The 17915-nt window shown below is 38.1% G+C and overlaps 2 protein-coding genes and 1 long non-coding RNA gene across 5 annotated transcripts; 2 read left to right on the top strand and 1 right to left on the bottom strand.

Moving 5' to 3' along the window:
• Nucleotides 1-6: 6 nt before the first annotated feature.
• Nucleotides 7-4130, top strand: LOC127938953 (protein Churchill). The gene is made up of 4 exons (XM_052535888.1): nucleotides 7-175; nucleotides 546-681; nucleotides 754-824; nucleotides 3088-4130. The coding sequence occupies exons 1-4, from the start codon at nucleotides 137-139 to the stop codon at nucleotides 3178-3180; spliced, it is 339 nt and encodes a 112-aa protein (XP_052391848.1). The 5' UTR covers nucleotides 7-136; the 3' UTR covers nucleotides 3181-4130.
• A 56-nt stretch (nucleotides 4131-4186) lies between these two features.
• On the bottom strand, nucleotides 4187-17470 carry LOC127938952 (tau-tubulin kinase 2-like). 3 transcript variants are annotated; one of them, XM_052535884.1, is made up of 16 exons: nucleotides 17304-17470; nucleotides 13035-13170; nucleotides 12703-12823; nucleotides 11728-11875; nucleotides 11435-11508; nucleotides 11212-11352; nucleotides 10952-11056; nucleotides 10371-10436; nucleotides 10146-10238; nucleotides 9946-10071; nucleotides 9715-9872; nucleotides 9427-9622; nucleotides 8167-8378; nucleotides 7622-8075; nucleotides 6227-6846; nucleotides 4187-5885 (listed from the first exon to the last, which is right to left on the bottom strand). In XM_052535884.1, exons 3-16 carry the CDS (start codon nucleotides 12769-12771, stop codon nucleotides 5567-5569), a joined length of 2781 nt encoding a protein of 926 aa, XP_052391844.1. In that variant the 5' UTR covers nucleotides 12772-12823; nucleotides 13035-13170; nucleotides 17304-17470; the 3' UTR covers nucleotides 4187-5566. The 3 variants fall into 3 exon arrangements, with proteins under 3 accessions (XP_052391844.1, XP_052391846.1, XP_052391845.1); XM_052535886.1 differs by lacking the exon at nucleotides 10952-11056; XM_052535885.1 differs by lacking the exon at nucleotides 17304-17470 and having other exon boundaries at nucleotides 13035-15366.
• Nucleotides 10065-11697, top strand: LOC127938954 (uncharacterized). The gene is made up of 2 exons (XR_008148846.1): nucleotides 10065-10290; nucleotides 11233-11697. It is a non-coding gene; the product is annotated as an uncharacterized LOC127938954 (long non-coding RNA).
• Nucleotides 17471-17915: the final 445 nt, after the last annotated feature.

Raw genomic sequence — 17915 nt, 5'->3', positions numbered from 1 at the left:
TCATTTACTACTGCACCGATGGAGGCACTATACAAACAGATCGTACAGAGAATTCACAGAAGAAGACGAACACGGAAGTGTCTCAGTTCTATTCTGAACTGTATATAGGTTAATATTGTTATTTTTCTTATGCAAAATGTGTACTGGTTGTGTGCAGAAACAGTATCCCGACAGGGTGAGTTCATTATCACTGGTTTTCACACTACACGCGAATACTTCCGCTATTACTTGCTATGTGCTTAATAAAGCATTAAAGTGAATAGAGGAAACGGCGCTAGTTGTTGTTTTCCAGCAACAGATGAATATCACTGCACTCCTGTGTGTTGAATACTTCAGAAGTTTTCTTCTTGTAACCTAACTGTACTTGCAATAAGCATTTACATCTTTCTAAAATTCAATTTGATGGCTCGAAGCTGAGATTGTTTGGGTTGTTTATGTTGTGTGCACTGGGAACTTCAAGTCGAGTATTTTGACAGTGTTCCGACTCCTTATATTTTTGTTTGTACCTCATTTTAAGTTGTTCATGTCTTCTCTTATGTGCACAGGGTCATACCTGTCTGGAGAATGGTTCATATCTTATGAATTTTCTCGCCTGCGCCAACTGTCAGCAGCGGGACTTCGTGCTGATCAGCGACAGGACGATGGAGAATGAAGATGACGAGGAGCTCGTCACGTACCTGCGTGAGTCACGTCACATCAGTGTATTTAGATATTCGGTTCAATTTGTCATCAGTAACGTTTGCTTTTCCTCAGATATGTGCAAGAACTGTGATCATGTCATAGCAAGACACGAGTACACCTTCACTGTGGTGGATGACTATCAGGTGAGCTGTGCTCCGTTCAATAACTAATTGCGAAAAGGTTTAGGAATGAGACCTTAAAATTATTTTAAGATGATTAGACATCATAAATATATTTTAACCAGTATTCACTCTCCTTTTTTATTAGTTTATTAGTTTATTACTGGTAACACTTTGCAATAAGGTTCCATTTGTTAAAATTAGTTTAAAAATTAAGAATTATATTATTTCAACATTTACTGAGAGGTCATTAAAATCAAAAGTTGTACCGTACTATTAATATTATTTAATATACATGATCTAAAATGAACTAAGAATGAAGTGTTGTATTTTTATAAAAAAATAAAAAAAGTGACGTGACATACAGCCAAGTATACACGGAGCAGTGGGCAGCCATTTGTGCTGCGGAGCAGTTAGGGGTTCGGTGCCTTGCTCAAGGGCACCTCAGTCATGGTATTGCTGGCCAGAGACTTGAACCCACAACCTTAGGGTTAGGAGTCAAACTCTAACCATTAGGCCATGCCTTCCCCTTAAGTAATGTTAACAAATATTAATAAATATGCATTAACTAATGCTGACTAATGGGACCTTATTGTGAAGTGAAACTATTAATATTATTATTTACAATTAGAATATTACAATTATAGTATATAACCTATTGGATTAATGAGTAATAATGCTAAAAACATTTTTCATAATTAATATTATCACTGTTGTAGTCTAATAATTACTTAGTTATCTTACTGCCTTATGGAAATACAAACCCAATTCCCAAAAATTTGAGACACTGTACAATTTGTGAGTAAAAAAGGAATGGAATATTTTACAGATCTCATAAACTTATATTTTATTCACAATAGAATATAGATAACATATCAAATGTTGAAAGTGAGACATTTTGAAATGTCATGCCAAATATTGGCTCATTATGAATTTCATGAGAGCTACACATTCCAAAAAAGGTGGGACAGGTAGCAATAAGAGGCTGGAAAAGTTAAATGTACATATAAGGAACAGCTGGAGGACCTATTTGCAATGTATTAGGTCAGTTGGCAACATGATTGGGTATAAAAAGAGCCTCTCAGAGTGGCAGGGTCTCTCCAAAGTCCAATCCACCGTGCCATTCACCGTTGCCGGTGAAAAGAAAGAAGCAAAAGAAGCCATATCTAAACATGATCCAGAAGCGCAGGCGTTTTCTCTGGGCCAAGGCTCATTTAAAATGGACTGTGGCAAAGTGGAAAACTGTTCTGTGGTCAGACAAATCAAAATTTGAAGTTCTTTTTGGAAAACTGGGACGCCATGTCATCCGGACTAAAGAGGACAAAGACAACCCAAGTTGTTATCAGCGCTCAGTTCAGAATCCTGCATTTCTGATGGTATGGGGTTGCATGAGTGCGTGTGGCATGGGCAGCTTACACATCTGGAAAGGCACCATCAATGCTGAAAGGTATATCCAAGTTATAGAAAAACATATGCTCCCATCCAGACGTCGTCTCTTTCAGGGAAGACCTTGCATTTTCCAATATGACAATGCCCTACCACATACTTCATCAATTACAACATCACGGCTGCGTAGAAGAAGGATCCGGGTACTGAAATGGCCAGCCTGCAGTCCAGATCTTTCACCCATAGAAAACATTTGACGCATCATAAAGAGGAAGATGTGACAAAGAAGGCCTAAGAGTTGAGCAACTGCCACACAGTGGTAAACATGGCCTTGTCCCAACTTTTTTGAGATGTGCTGATGCCATGAAATTTAAAATCAACTTATTTTTCCTTAAAATGATAAATTTTCTCAGTTTAAACATTTGATGTGTCATCTATGTTGTATTCTGAATAAAATACTGAAATTTGGAACTTCCACATCATTGCATTCTGTTTTTATTCATAATTTGTACTTTTGTAATTGGGTTTGTATTTTACGATACACTCATCTCTGGCTTATAACAGATTATTTCTGTAAAGCTGCTTTGAAGACATGTGAAAAGCACTATACAAACTCACTTGAACGGTCTCAAAAAGGGAAATTAACCACTACTAATCTGTACTGATTAAAAGTTATCGGACAACAGAACGAGAGTTTTATTTAGAAACAATATTGGTTCTTTAATTTAAGATTTATTTAACAACTATATGGAAAATATAAAAAGTCAATATAAGTCAGTGTTTGGGAATGTATGTAAATAGTACATGAATACTAAAATATGGGGCAAATTAGAATGTTTGGTTTGTTAAGCCTTTTATAAGGAATTTTTTTTTTCTTATTTGTTATTCTTTTTTTTTTTAGGAATACACAATGTTGTGCATGTTGTGTGGAAAAGCAGAGGATTCCATCAGCGTGTTGCCGGATGATCCCAGACAAACAGCGCCTCTGTTCTAGAGTATTTGCACAGACACAGAGACATGAAATTGTGTATTTTTGTTAAAGAGCACGGTCATGCATGATGGAGGGAGTCATGACACATGCAACGTTTTGCATACGCTTAGCACTGGAGAATGACACACTGTCACATCGAATCCAGGAGAATATACCACAGAATTCATTGTGCTCTTTGTTTCTACATATTCCATAGAGGCACTAAGTTTTATAGCAACTCTGACTCCTAAAGATACATGAATTTGAGTCATTGGCAAATTTTAAACTTAATTAGGAATCATCCCATGTTTAATTCTCACGTTTCTGCCACAGAATAGAAAAAGCAAAATATTTTTTTTTTTACCTTTCTTTTTCTTGATCTCACAGTTCAGACTTTTTTTCTCAAAATTCTGAGATATAAACGTCCTGCATTTATGGGTTTAAACCGTACTATTTTGGTTTCTGCCATGGAACAAAAAAAAATAGACAAGGTAACTGCTTTTTATCTCACAATTCAGACGTTTTCCCAAATTGTGAGATAAAAAGTTGCAATTACCTTGTCTATTTTTATTTACTGACTAATCAAACATCCTTAAAAGTTTTATTTCCCATGTTAAAATGCTTTTTTCCCATCTTAATATACACAGCCTTGCTCTGATGCCAATTATTAGTCTGCAGTGAGAATATCTGTTTGACTGACCGAGAAAGGTTAGGTCTGTGTGGATTATCAGTTAACCACAGACAGGATTTTTGTTACTATGCAGCGCTTAGATACAGATGTCAAGATTGGATTCGACAGATCAGATATGGTAAATACGGTAAAATATGGAAAAAATGGTAAACACAAGAAAAAAAACTTGATTCCTGCTTGTTATTACTGATAATTTAAAGTACAAATGACGTCACACTGTATTTCTAGTGTTAATGCCACAAAATATTTTGGCAGCTTTGTCTAAATAAACTATGAAACGATGCATTTTGTGTTTCTTTAACTAATGCCATCATAATATTATCACAACATCAAGCTCCAGGTACTTAAGAGTACTTGTTTATTCCATTAATATGAATACATATACATTACAACATAGTAACTTTTATTTGCATGATTGAAATGGTTGTTAGCAAAATACAGTACATGAAGCATGAGGTGGAATTTCCTTTTCTTCATATATTTATATCTATATACAGTTTAGATTATGTACAATTCTTAAGATAAACCATCTGGAGTAGCACAGTTGTGGGCCTATACTGGTGCTTTTAAAATAAAAGTACTTCCAGAGAACAAAATTGGCCATCCAGAACAAAACAACTATTCTGTCCGCACAGCACACAATGAAGTCGTAGTAATGATTTGGTATCTACAGTCCCTTTCTTTGTACATCACATGGGTCACGCACTCAGACAACTTTCAATAAATGCCAGGACAGAGAATTCAATCCCAAAAACTGCAGAAGCATCTTGGTATAAGCAGCCAACTTATCAAACAGACATCTTGATGATGTATTCAAGTAAAATGGTAATGGCACTATTGTATAGTGTTTGAAGCAAGAGTTCCTTTAAGGGTCCTTCCTTAGTGTTTCACTGCAATGTATCTGTAAGTTCCTTACTGACATTATGACTATTTACAGGGATTTTTAGTATGATATTGCAGGCATGGAAGAGATTATACTTGGCAATTTCAAGGTTGCTGACCGTTAATGTGATGGCAAATTCACTCAGTAGCAATTAGTAATGCTACAACCTCAGGTATGTAACCACATCCAATAAATAAATAAATACATTCTTTAGATGATACAGTTTACAGTACATACATTCCCTGAAATACATACATGCTTGCTTGCACCAGATGTACCTATACATGAAGGATATTACCTGGTATAGGTAGCTATCTGTTGAAATGAGCTTTTAAGCTGAAACGCTTTGACCAATGATTTAAAAACAGAAAAAGGACAAAATGTAAAGCTAGAGTATCTGGAGTGCCTACAAAATAAGCATCTGTTTGACAGAATACAATGCGCTCCCAAGTTCTCACTGATAGGGACCGATAGTAAATGTTCAAAATCAAATGTGTGTTAAGGTATGCAAGTGCAAAAAGAGAAAATAAACTGATAATTTATATAGCAAAAAATTAATAAATTATATACAAATATATGGCACAAATTATATTTGTTTAGAAGAAAGTTACACATCATCACTGGAACATTTAACATGTTAATATTTCATGTTTTACTTATGTCCAAAACATGATGCTTTCAAGTTATCACAACCAACCGTCAAATACCTGGTCCTTTATCACTGTACTTATCAAAACACCACTTGCCACAACGCTACAGTTCATCAAACGGTAAAAGCTACTTTTGAAACTGATGTCATATTGACAGCTCACACCAACAGTTACATGCTTTTCTTTTTATTTGCTCGTTTTTGTGGTGGTGTTGCTCCCAGGAGTTCCTGCTCTGACTCTGGGGCAGAACACAGACCCGTGATTTACAGACAAGTCACTGATTCGAGGAGGCGGGGAGGCAGAGCAGCTACTTGGTGACTGGCTGTGACCCCCCTCAAAATGCGAAGGCGAGGAGCTCAATGAGCGCTGTAGAGAGGAGGTGGTGGTGCGTTGGTAATGTGAGGTGCTTACAGCCAGTGCACCTCGCTCCTGCATGAGCTGAGAGAGGCTGTCCAAGAGGTCTGCGTCACCTGTGCTGCTAGCACGAATGCGGTAGCATCTGCTTCTGAAAAAACAATGTTCAACATTGATCATTTAGATGTATATTTAGCAATTGGACTACACTGGTTGTGCTGCATGTTTTGGATTCACAAAAAAAAAAAAACAGGTGAGAATGAGTCAGTTGTTTGTGAATCAGACTAGACTGGTCGTGCCGTATGATTTTGATTCACTACAAAGAATGTGTTCATAAGTTATTTATTCATGAATCATATTACACTAGTCACACTCATTGTATTTGATTCAACATAAAGATACAGCTCATAACCCTGTTCATCTCATTTGTCTTGGTTTCACTAAAAAGAACAGGTTCTAAAACATTAATTAAAAAATTCTTGCTCCTCTCACCTGTTCTCGCCACCTGTGCGAATGGGTGGTTTGCCTGGTGGCGGCCGTGGCATAAATCGTGCAGACAACTGATCTGGCAGTAGTGTGGGGCTTATGGGTCTTGGTATTTTACTCTTGCTCGACACAGGTCCTGAAGAGGACGACAGAGAGAGTGGCTCCTCCGCCTGCCAGTCTGACCATCGAGAACCGGTGGGGAAGGTGAACCTGTCACGCAGCAGCGCTGAGGGGAAGTGCTCACATGATAGTGACAAAGATGGAGAAAGTGGAGCCGAAAACCCTCTTGGGGTTGGAGAGTCTGGGTCACGGATGGGGATGCGGCTGGCTCGGGGTGAGAGTTCATGGGGTGATGCTAGAGCTGGATCAACTCTGTGTCCAGTCATCTCACACTGGTTTGGAGTTGAAGAAGGCCCACCGTCAGGACAACCCGAGTCACTCTCCACATCCTTGTCAGAGGCCTTGACAGAGATAATGTTTTCATCAGGCTTGTTAGGGCTTTTAGAGGGTGAAACAGCTGGGATGTGGTTGTGCTCTTTTTCCACAGGGCCTGATGGATTGTCAGGCTGAGAGTCGTATCCTGTCTTCTGCTGAGGCTGAATGGACTGTAGCACTGCACTGGATGACTGTGAAGGGAATCACATTAAGATACAGGACATTATTAATAGAGCTCTGTAAGGGAAAATCTCTTATACATCTGTTTTTCTACATGGTACCATAATCTGCTTGGCCAAAAAAAAATCTGAGCTTGGTGCTTTGTGTCACCTTCACTTTCGGTCTAGTGATGATTTTAACATACAGTAATCCCAAAATCTGAGACATGGTGATGTTACAGTGAAATCACTGCAATGCACCCATAAACGATCACTGTTACTGCTACAGTTTTCATTATACAACATATAATGCATTTAATGCTGTAAAAATATAAACTTCACAATCATCGGGAAGAACGAGGCGGGAACTGGCGGACAATCAAACCAAACTTTAATAATCGAATAAACACAAAACGGAGCGGCAGCCCCTCACGGCCGACTGCTGCGCACAAACAAAACCAAAAATACAAACTAAAATCCAGGCCTGGTCCTCTCTCGTCCTTCAGTGTTTTCGCTCCTGTTTTATATCCTCCATCTCCTCCGGTGAACTCGAGACCGGTGGGTCGAGCAGGTGTCGCTCATTTCTCAATCACTCCACCCGCCCCACTCGCCACAAATGCATATATTACAACATAAACATATTTTACCAGTTTAACATAACTACAGTTTTATTGTTAAAATTAATGACAAGGAATTTAATAATTGTATAATTGTTTTCTCACAATTCATGGTGTATATCTCAGAATGTGACCTTAATTGTTTAGAAATGCTATTACATCTACTTAAGAATGTAGCATGAGATACTGACCTGCTCATGATGAGTCCTGCTGAGGGCCACAAATGCAGGCTGTACTGTGGGCAGTCTTCTTAATCCAGACAGGCCTATTATGCCGGGCAAACCTGGTAGTCTGGCGAACGGAGGTCCAGTGTGGCAGACAGCTGTGTGGAATTCTGCTGAACCACTCAGAATGCTAGCGCGCTGAGGCAAGGGGTCGGACCAGGTGCGAGGAAGGGCGAGGGGGCTGGAGGAGCGTGGTGAAATCCCTGAGCGTTCGTCCTCATCCGGTTTAGATCCTGCTGAACCGCAACCACCCTCAAGCTCCACTAGAAACCACTCCTGTGAGTCTCCCTCTTGTGGGACGGGGCTGAGGTTGACGCCAACGTACCCGCTGCTGGCCGCACCCTCCTCGTCCTCCAGCGAGCCTTGTTCGACCCGACAGACAGACCTGTCTTGGGGCAGACCTGGACGTTGCTTCCCTAAACTAGTAAGATGATGAAGGAGAAGTGGTTATGACATCTCTAGAGACCAATTCACATTTATAAGGAAGACTTTATTAAGATTTGATTACTGACTAGGCTTCAAGAAAGCGTTCAATTGTGGGTTTGGGTTCAGGGGTCAGTCTTTTGTCTAGCCCCATGCTCTGACTATGGCGCATCCTTCTCAGTAGAGGAGCCACGCGGTCGATGAGCAAGGTCTCTGAGTGCACCTGTCTGGGAGAGCCCTGGATGGAACCACTGTTGGGGCTCTGGTTGCCCTCTTTGCTTCGCTCATCCTCACTAGCCACCTGAAACAGAAACATAAGCTCATGACCATCTCCGACTTAAAAACATACCTTGCAAACTCCTAAAAAGTGAAAAAGGTGATGGGTGGGGTAAGTAACAACAGGCTTACTCTTTAAATTCTTCTACATTTTTTGGAGCAGTAGAAATCACTTCAGATTTTTTTATATATTAGAATAGTGCTATACTGTTGTTGTGTTTTGAAAAAACATCACTGTCTATACTAAACCGTAAAAGGACCATAAAAATTATGATTTCAACAACTTTTCAAGTTTTGACAAAAACAAAGTTTTATGAAATAATAAAACTCACTTTACAGTTGTATATTATACATATTTAGTCTAGAAAAAAAGGCAGATGGTCAAGAAGACTGCAGACAGGCTAAATAAAAATGCAAATTCACTCTCTGACAGTAGGTGGCTAATGTACAAAAGCAAAAATACAGAAGTTACCCCTGTACATCTCTAAAACAATATTTATTGTGTAAAGGCTATATAAATGAAGGTGACCTGACTTGTACAGGGGAACTGCTGTATTTCTGCTTTCGTATATTAGCCACGTACTGTCAGATAGTGAATTAGCAATTTTATTTAGCCTGTCTACAGTCTTCTTGACCGTCTGCCGTTTTAGTAGACCAAACAATTCGATGCCAGATTTTCTGAAAGAATGAAATTAAAAGACAATTCTATGCCGACTATATTGGATTGGATCCGACAGTAAGGTTGTGCAACACACAAGGGTGAATAACTGTTTTTATTACATGATCACTAGTACTTTGTTATTACAGATCGTTTGATAATTTTTTTACCTAAATCACAGCAGGGTCCATCTGTGAAGGCTACGATCCTCCACGCCTATTCATATTGTTTTTTTTTTTATGTAATAATCTTTAGAATATTATAAGTGGACTTCAGAGAACACAAGATAATAAAAAAAGGAAGTTAGGCATCATCGTAACCCCCCACCTCCCTTCTTAAATGTCAGAACGGCTGATTTTACAACATTTGCGTTTGCAGGTATTAGTGATTAGCAGTTGTTCTGTCTGAATGGTACCTTTCTGATTAGTGGTTGAACATGGTTAAGGTTTCTGTCATGGCTGTGCTCCATATCATCACAGACATCCACTCCCTGTGCAGGCTGCGTTGGGATGAGGGCGCAATTATCAGCCTCGCTGAGGCGCTCCCCCTGAAGGACGTCCTCTGTGTTCTCACGCTGCAGATCGCCTGGAATCATGGAGGCATTGGCCATGCTAAAAGGAAAAATCTTAGTTTATGTAGACCTCAAACAGTTTATATAGAGACTCAGTATATCATTGAGCCATAGTAGATGCTGGATATCTACCCTAAATATGCAGGAGTGAGGCGGGTCAACTGCTGGGCTGTGGTTGCCAGGGTTCCAACATTGAGTGTGTCCTCTGAATCTGTTCTTTCCCAGTCATACAGGTCATTTTCCGCCACTTTATAGCTCTTCATGCTGTTGTCAAAGACTGACATCAGTAGCTGCAACACAGTGAGAGAGCATTTTAGTGATTGGTTTACAACGTCTATGGTCAAGGAAGACTAAATTCAATACCTGATAATCTGGTTTAGTGTAGTATTCCAGGTTGGAGATATGATCGAGAAAAACGCTAAACTCATTTGGGAGGTGTTTGAGCATGAGGCAATGGTTGTATGACTGCTTCATATTTCCGACCTGTTCCTGTATTGATGGCAGGATTGAGAACACCAGCATATCTCTTATCCAAGGAAAATTATGATCGGACCAGAACTTACTTTGTCTTTGATTTTTCTCCAGGGTAGCTGACCCACCATGAACTCAACAAGCATATAAAATAAAGACCACAGGTCATCATGTCGACCCATTTCCTTTAAAAAGAAGAAGAAGAAGAAGAAGGATGTGCATTTTAGTAAAATATGAGTAAGTAACATCAAATGCTGTGTATAAGACACCTGAATGGCATCTGCCATTGGCTTGAGAATGTAAGAGATAGGAGTTACCCTATTCTTGTGAGCATTAACTGAAGCATAACGGACAGTTCCTCTGAATCCTGCCACTTGGCGTGGCTTCAGACAAAAAAAAAAGAGAATGTGCAGATATAAGTAAACATATAGAAACAAATTACAGGGATAAATCAGCCAAAAATGAAAATTCTGTCAAAATTCTGACATTGAAATTTAAATCAGCGTTCAACTGTGACATCCACCACTACCCTTTTTGGTGTATTCATGAGAGTTTGAGATGTAGAAAACAACAACAACAACAACAACATTCGTTCACAAATTGTACATCACTACTTTTCTCATGAGCTTTGAATTATGATTGGTTCTGTAGAGAACTTTGTGTCCTCTTTTAATCTTTAGTTTCTAAGCACTGTATATTCAAAATGAAATTTTTTAGTAATTGCTTGGAATTTCTACTTTTGTGCTCCACAGAAGAAATAAAGTCATGCAAATTTGGAATGACAGGACTGTGAGTAAATGATGACTGAATTTTCATTTTGGGGTGAACTGTACTTTTAAGCAACACTTTTATGAAATTTCATAAACATAAGCTTTAAAAGACATCTGTGATTACTTACTGGACGGACTTCTTGAAATGAGTTTGTAAATTGGCGTGCCAACCCAAAATCAAGCATATAACAGGTTCGGCATGTACTGGCAAGTCGACCCATTGCGAAGTTAGACTATTTGAAAATAAAAGTAAAAACTAGTTTATACTAGTTTATATAGTCTAAAAAGAAATAATGAGGCGCTGGTTAAATATGAATGTTAGTCAACATTAAAAGTGCTTTTAGGCCCAGGGCTGTCTGTGAGAGCAGAACCTGTAGAGCACTCTTACGGGTTTGATGTCTCTGTGCAGGAAGCCCACAGAGTGGATGCTCTCGATGGCCTCTAAGATTTGTCTGCCCAGCCTGAGCGAGGTGGAAAAGCTGAAGGTGCCACAGCTCATGTTGCGTCGAAGGTCTGCCAAGTTTTTTCCCTGCAGTTCAATGGACAAGCATATGAGTTGTGTGATAACGTCCATTAATTCAGAAACATGAATAAATCATTTGATGCCTCACCTGAAGCTCCATAACCACATAGTTGAAGCGGTCATTGCGCCCACAGCCAACAAAACGACAAACATGGTCTTTTCCTATGAAATGGGTCAAGGTAAAAATGGTATACAGTATGTTATACAAATCCATATTTATTTTTAAGTAATATTTCACTTTTATTTAGTTATGTATGATTGCCCATTATAGAGTAGCACACACAGTGTAAAGTGACTCCTCAAATAGTGTTTTCATGCTTGTTTTATATACATTAAATAAAAAATCTAAAATCAAAATGTTAAATGTCTGTTTATTTTTACCCTGAAGTCTTTTCAAAACTGCTACTTCCATCTTCAGAACCTGTTTGGGTTGCTGGGCAGACTCCACTTTCAAAGCCACACTGACATGGTTCACCTGGTCAAGAACTTCATAGATCTCACCAAAACCACCCCCGCCAATTTTCTTTAACTGGATAGGAAAGATACATTTTGAATAAATGACAAAAAAATCCTGAAACAAGTTACTGTGCAAAAAAATTTTGTTGATAGAATTTCTTAATGTTTTTGGAATTCTCTTATGCTCATCAAGGCTGCATTGACTAATTAAAAACACAGTAATAATGTAAAATATTATCACTAAACAGATTTTAACATAATTCTATTTAAATCTATTACTTAGAACTCCTATTTTATCCTATTTTAATATATTTTAAAAAGTGGTTTATTTCTGTGATGTCAAAGTTTAATCTTCAGCAGTCATTATTTCATTCTTCAGTGTCACATGATCTTTATGAAATCATTTTGATATGCTGATTTGTTGCTCAAGAATATTTCTTATTATTATCATCAATGCAATTATAGGTTTTATGTTTTTGTGGAATCTGTGATACATTTTATTGCTCCAGATTCTTTGATGAATAGAAAGTTCAAAAGAACAGCATTTATGTCACTGAATATAATTGCTGAATAAAAATAAAACAAACAAAAAAAAAAGAAAATTGTTACAGATATTATAAAACAAAACAAAAATGTTCTATCAAAACAACAATTTTTTCACAAAATAAAATACTGTGTCTCATTAATATTTGTCAGCATGCTGTATAGTTTTCTGTGCTGAAGTCAGCACTGCTCAATACACCTGTAGTGTATCGTTTGACTGAGCTCAAATAAACAAAAACAAAAACCCTCCTTTGCTTAGTGAAAGATCCTGACAGCTATCAGAACCTTACCACAAAACTATCAGTGAGTATTTGAATAGTCCTGAATAGTAAATACAGCTCCTTCAAAACAACTCACCACTCTCCATCGCTCCCGGACCATGCTCCCGACAGCCAAGATATCAGTCTGCTCCCCTGACCCACTCATCCTTAAGCTCAAGAGTGGACCGAGCTCACTCAGAGAAGATCTCCAGTCCTCACTGAAAAGGTCAGAAAAACAGATCTGTAGATTTAAAAGGCTTCATTTAGTTGATACTGCAGTTATAGTAGAAATGAAATGCTCTAGAGAAGTTTGCAGACATAAAGTATATTTATTCACCTACAATAGCTGTAGACAAGACAAAAATAATGAAACATGCATTTTATTGGCTCCATCCATTCGTAAGAAGCCAGTTCTCAAGAACATCTTACCAGCAAACATATACATCCTTCTCTTCACTCTCTGAGGCAGAAGTCTCCAAACTTATCCTTTCTAATCATTCTTCTACTTGTCCTCTTGATCCTATTCCATCTCATGTCCTTCAAGCCATTTCTCCTGCAGTTGTACCTGCACTCACATCATTAACACAATCCTTCACACTGGTGAGACTGGTTTTCCTTTGCTAAAGTAAGGAAACTTTTGCTGGTTTCACAAGACTCACCAGCGCATGTGCAACACTGGCCTCATACGTCATCCACCCAGAGCTGCTTCCATGTACAACTCTTGGTGGAAGCTACATTTAATTATTACATTTTAAATCTAGATATTTTTATTACAAAAAACAAATTGATTCGCTACAGGAGGCCTTTGTTCACCCCCCCAGGAGCCATGTGAGACGCTTTTTTTTATGGATGGGTGCTTTTTATTTAACTTCTTTTGGACTGATGCACGGCAAAATCCGCTGAGTGCCATTAAACAGCTTGGAAGATCAAATAACATTTTTAATATAACTCTGACTGGGTTAATCTGAAAGAGGAAAGTCATACACACCCAGAATGACTTGAGGGTGAGTTATTTATGGGCTTATTTTCATTTATGGGTGAACTAAGAATCCCACCATTAACCCATCTCTTTTAGAGAACTACAGAAAAGTTTCCCTTCTTCCTTTCATCGCAAAAACACTTGAATGATGTGTTCAACCAATTCTCTGCCTTTATCAGACAGAACAACTTATTTGACAGCAACCAGTCTGGTTTCAGAAGTGGACATTAGGGCTGGATCAAAGTTATTCAATATTCGTTCGGCGGGTTGGCATTCGATTTTCAATTTTGAGGTTCAAATAATTATTGTATAATTAATTAAAATATTGTATTAATAATTAATTCTTTCTCTCTCTCTCGAACACCTGGCATCCCCTGCGAAACGATTCTCATTCACTCTTGAATATGAATCGCCCATGAGTGAACGTCATGATTGAGTTCATCTGGAAGAGAAGACAAAAATGCTTAAGACCTCAGCTTTTTGGGAACACTTCAAATTGAGTGAGGACAAGACAAAGGCAGTGTACCAGATATTTGAAACTGGCCTGCCACAACAGCACATCAAGTTTGAAAAATCACCATCTCTAAGTTGTGTAAGTATGCCTATAGTATATTGTGTGTTTAAAAAACAGCTGCTTTTATCCGCCATGTTAATCAGTAATTTTACACAAAATGCACAATTAATTTGCTTGGAAAATATACTTGCGAATACGACAGTCATAAAAAAACATTCAGTAGCCCAACCTAATAATAATTTGTCTGTATTAAAAGGTGTTGCTCTTAAAAGACCTGTTTGTTTTGTATCACGCGAGAAGTTGATTGGATGAATGGTTCTCGACATAATAAAATTGCAAACACATGGACAGACACACAGAGATTCCTGCCTTCATTACACAGTGTCTACACCGGACACTAGATGCGACAGATTTTGTCGCTGCATGGCGTCCGGTGAGACACGTTGTTGAGAGAAAAATATGTTCAGCCGTCTCCAAAGCCTTGAATATGCAGTGTTGATTACTTCCGAAGCTCAATTTTTTTTATTCGGACCAGCCTTAGTGGACATTCAACCCAGACTGCCATGCTCTCCGTTGCTGAAGCCATAAGACTGGCAAAAGCAGATTCAAAATCTTCAATACTTATCTGCTTTTTCTTTTGACACAGTTAACCACCAGATCCTCCTGTCAGCCCTATTGGCAAAGGGTATCTCAGGAACTGCACTCCAGTGGTTTGAGTCTTACCTATCAGATAGGTGCTAAAGTGTCTTGGAGAGGTGATGTGTACAAGTCACAACATATATGCTGGGGTGCCTCAGGGCTCAGTTTTTGGACCACTTCTTTTCTCTGTCTACATGGCATCATTAGGTTCTGTCGTCCAGAATGGCTTTCCAAACTACTACTGTGCTGATGACACTCAACTCTACCTCTCATTCCACCCTGATGATCCAAAGATAGCTGCTTACATCTCAGCTTGTCTAACAGACTTTTCTTGCTGGATGAAGGACCATCCCCTTCAACTCAACCTTGCCAAGACAGAACTGCTTGTGGTTCCAGCAAACCCATAGTTTCATCAGAATTTTCCCATCCAGTTAGGTACATCAACCATAACTCCTTCAAAAACAACCAGAAACATTGGAGTTACGGTTGATGATCAGCTGACTTTCTCAGACCACATTGCTAAAACTGTCTGGTACTGCAGATTTGCTTTATTCAGCATCAAGAAGTTCAGGCCCTTTCTTTCGGAACATGCTGCACAACTCCTTGTTCAAGCTCTTGTTCTGTCCAGGCTGGATTACTGCAATACTCTCTTGGCAAGTCTTCAAGTCAGTTCTACCTTTATCGAGAATGTGGCAGCAATATGAATTTTTAATAAGCCAAAAATAATGACCGTCACACCTCTGTTTATCAATTTGCACTGGCTTCCAATCTGCGCGCATAAAACTCAAGGCATTGATGTTTGCCTACAAAACCACCACTGGCTCTGCACCCATTTACCTAAATTCATTATTTCACACTTATGTGCACTCTAGAAGCCTGTGGTTTTTCGAGTGAACATCGCTTGATTGTGCCATCCCAAAGAAGCACAAAATCACTTTCACAGACTTTTAAATGAAATGTTCCCTCCTGGTGGAATGACCTCCCCAACTCAATCCAAGCAAGACCTAAATCATCTTCAAGAAATTGGCTAAAAAACATCTCTTCTGTCTCTACTCTACAAATCTCTATTCTAATTATATACTTATAAAAGAATAAAAGTCCCTTTTAGACTTACACTCTATTCATTTGCTGCTTGTTTTCTTAAAAGAAATTAACACTAGTTTTCTAATCTTAATGTATTCTATCGTTTTTTTTATTATACTATTAACAAAAGCAAACACTAACTTATTCTATTCTTTTTCTATTGTTTTCTTATTTTGTTATATAATAAAAAAAACTTGCTACGTGTACTATGTTTAGCTAACTGAGACTTGTTATAGCACTTATATAGCAGTTAATCACTGCTCTTTTGTTGATTTTCATTAATTACATAGTCTTCATTTTTAAGTCACTTTGGGTAAAAGCGTCTGCTAAATGACTAAATGTAAATGTAAATGTAAGAATGTCTTCTGTAAAGGCACCCAAACTACATGAATCTGACCTGTCCTAAGGTTCCCTTCTAGGCAAGATCTGCATAAGAACCTGTCCTGAATTTTATTTTGTTTTTTGACTGTCACTGGTAGGGTGGAGAGCAAAACTGATACAGCTAAATACAGTCAAATCCTCAAGGAACAGGCTTAATGTAGGCCTGAAACAAGAATAAAATTCACTATATCTGCAAGACAGTGACTTCTACATCTACATCACAAAGAGTATAAAATACTGACTAATATGCATGCTAGGTTGTAAGACAGAGAACCTTGGCTCTGTTTGATGTCAACAATAAAATAAAAATGCAATCATTGCTATTGCTAAGAGGCTAAAGGAACGGTTTTAGTAATACATCTAGAATGTCTAAAATATATAAACACTTGTAAAATAATTTCAATATCATTTTTATACATATAGAGAGATATATTTATGCATAAATATGCAAGCATGCATGTCATTTGGTATATTAAAAAACTGACGTGAATATTTTACATTTGAATACATTTGAGCACAAAAATATTGTATTCATATATTATATATAAATCAAATTAGTGTCTAAACGTTACCCAACGCTAATGAATCATTAAATCTGTACTGTATTAGCAATACTATAATGTTTCCCTCATCAGTCAGAACAGATGGGTGACAGTCAAAGCAACTGCCATACTAGCTGCATGCAGTACGTTGATGTTTTTAATGAGGATCTGGCCTGTTAAATGTTTTTAATAGCTGGCTGTGCTGCTGAATTGTAATGATTTTAGCTTATGCTAACATCCACAAGCTATGTAGAAAACTGCCGCTCTCTCGTAGATGTTGGTTTGGGCTTCCCCTGTCCTTTCCGCATCCATGATATAACAGGGAGACATGGGACACAGGCATCAACCAGAGCCAAAACACTGAACAAAAAATCTCAATGAAGGGACACCGCTCTAGTTAATTAGCTAAACTGAACATCTGCACCACAACATACAGCTATTATTGAACATACGGTTGCCAGGTTACACATTGGCAACCCAATGTTGTGACAGCTGTAATCCCCGGACGACCTCCTAAGCGCACAGCACGCGTTCATTGAGAGACCCGGTGTGTACATTACCTCTGTCTGCAGCGATGGTCCAAGATGTTTTAGAAGACTTTAAAACATATTTTTTTGTTCTATATGCCATGATGATATAAAATGTTGGACATAATAATCCCTTAACGTTTTGGAACACATAATAACGACTGAAGCTCCTGTTATTTGCCTCACTTCTCTCAGCAGCAGCGATGTGACGTCACATCGTTTGGAATAATAATCCATCAGAATAAACATTTTAATAAATAAATTATATTTAAAACAGTATGGTTATCAATAATGTTAATCTCTTAACACAATACAGAGATTTACTAATACATTAAAAACTAAAGCTGTTTCTCTTCGTAGTCCTTAGCTGTATTGATCTAATGTTAGTTAACAAATGGACCATTATTGTAAAGTGGCAAAAAAGGTATAATTATTCGTATTGATTGCCATTTTCTTTTTTTTTTTTGGGGGGGGGGGGGGGGGATATTATGCTCACACAGAACATTTGAGTATACACATGTAAATTAAAGAGGTAATATGATGCAATTTAAATTTTTCCTTTCTCTTTGGAGTGTTACAAGCTCTTCGTGCATAAAGAAGATCTGTAAAGTTGCAAAGACTAACGTCTTAAATCCAAAGAGATAT

The sequence above is a fragment of the Carassius gibelio genome, chromosome A20, assembly GCF_023724105.1.
Source record: "Carassius gibelio isolate Cgi1373 ecotype wild population from Czech Republic chromosome A20, carGib1.2-hapl.c, whole genome shotgun sequence".
NCBI lineage: Eukaryota > Metazoa > Chordata > Actinopteri > Cypriniformes > Cyprinidae > Carassius > Carassius gibelio.
This window is presented reverse-complemented; position numbering and strand designations above follow the sequence as displayed.

Excerpts from the sequence above, each read along its gene's own strand:
- LOC127938952 (XM_052535884.1), bottom strand. The coding sequence starts at position 12,771 with ATGAGTGGGTCAGGGGAGCAGACTGATATCTTGGCTGTCGGGAGCATG. Across the intron at positions 10,239-10,370 it reads TTAATGCTCACAAGAATAGG|GAAATGGGTCGACATGATGA; the intron begins GTAACTCCTATC and ends TTCTTTTTAAAG. Across the intron at positions 5,886-6,226 it reads CGCACAGGTGGCGAGAACAG|AAGCAGATGCTACCGCATTC; the intron begins GTGAGAGGAGCA and ends TTGTTTTTTCAG.
- LOC127938953 (XM_052535888.1), top strand. The coding sequence starts at position 137 with ATGTGTACTGGTTGTGTGCAGAAACAGTATCCCGACAGG. Across the intron at positions 682-753 it reads GGAGCTCGTCACGTACCTGC|ATATGTGCAAGAACTGTGAT; the intron begins GTGAGTCACGTC and ends GCTTTTCCTCAG. Across the intron at positions 825-3,087 it reads CTGTGGTGGATGACTATCAG|GAATACACAATGTTGTGCAT; the intron begins GTGAGCTGTGCT and ends TTTTTTTTTTAG.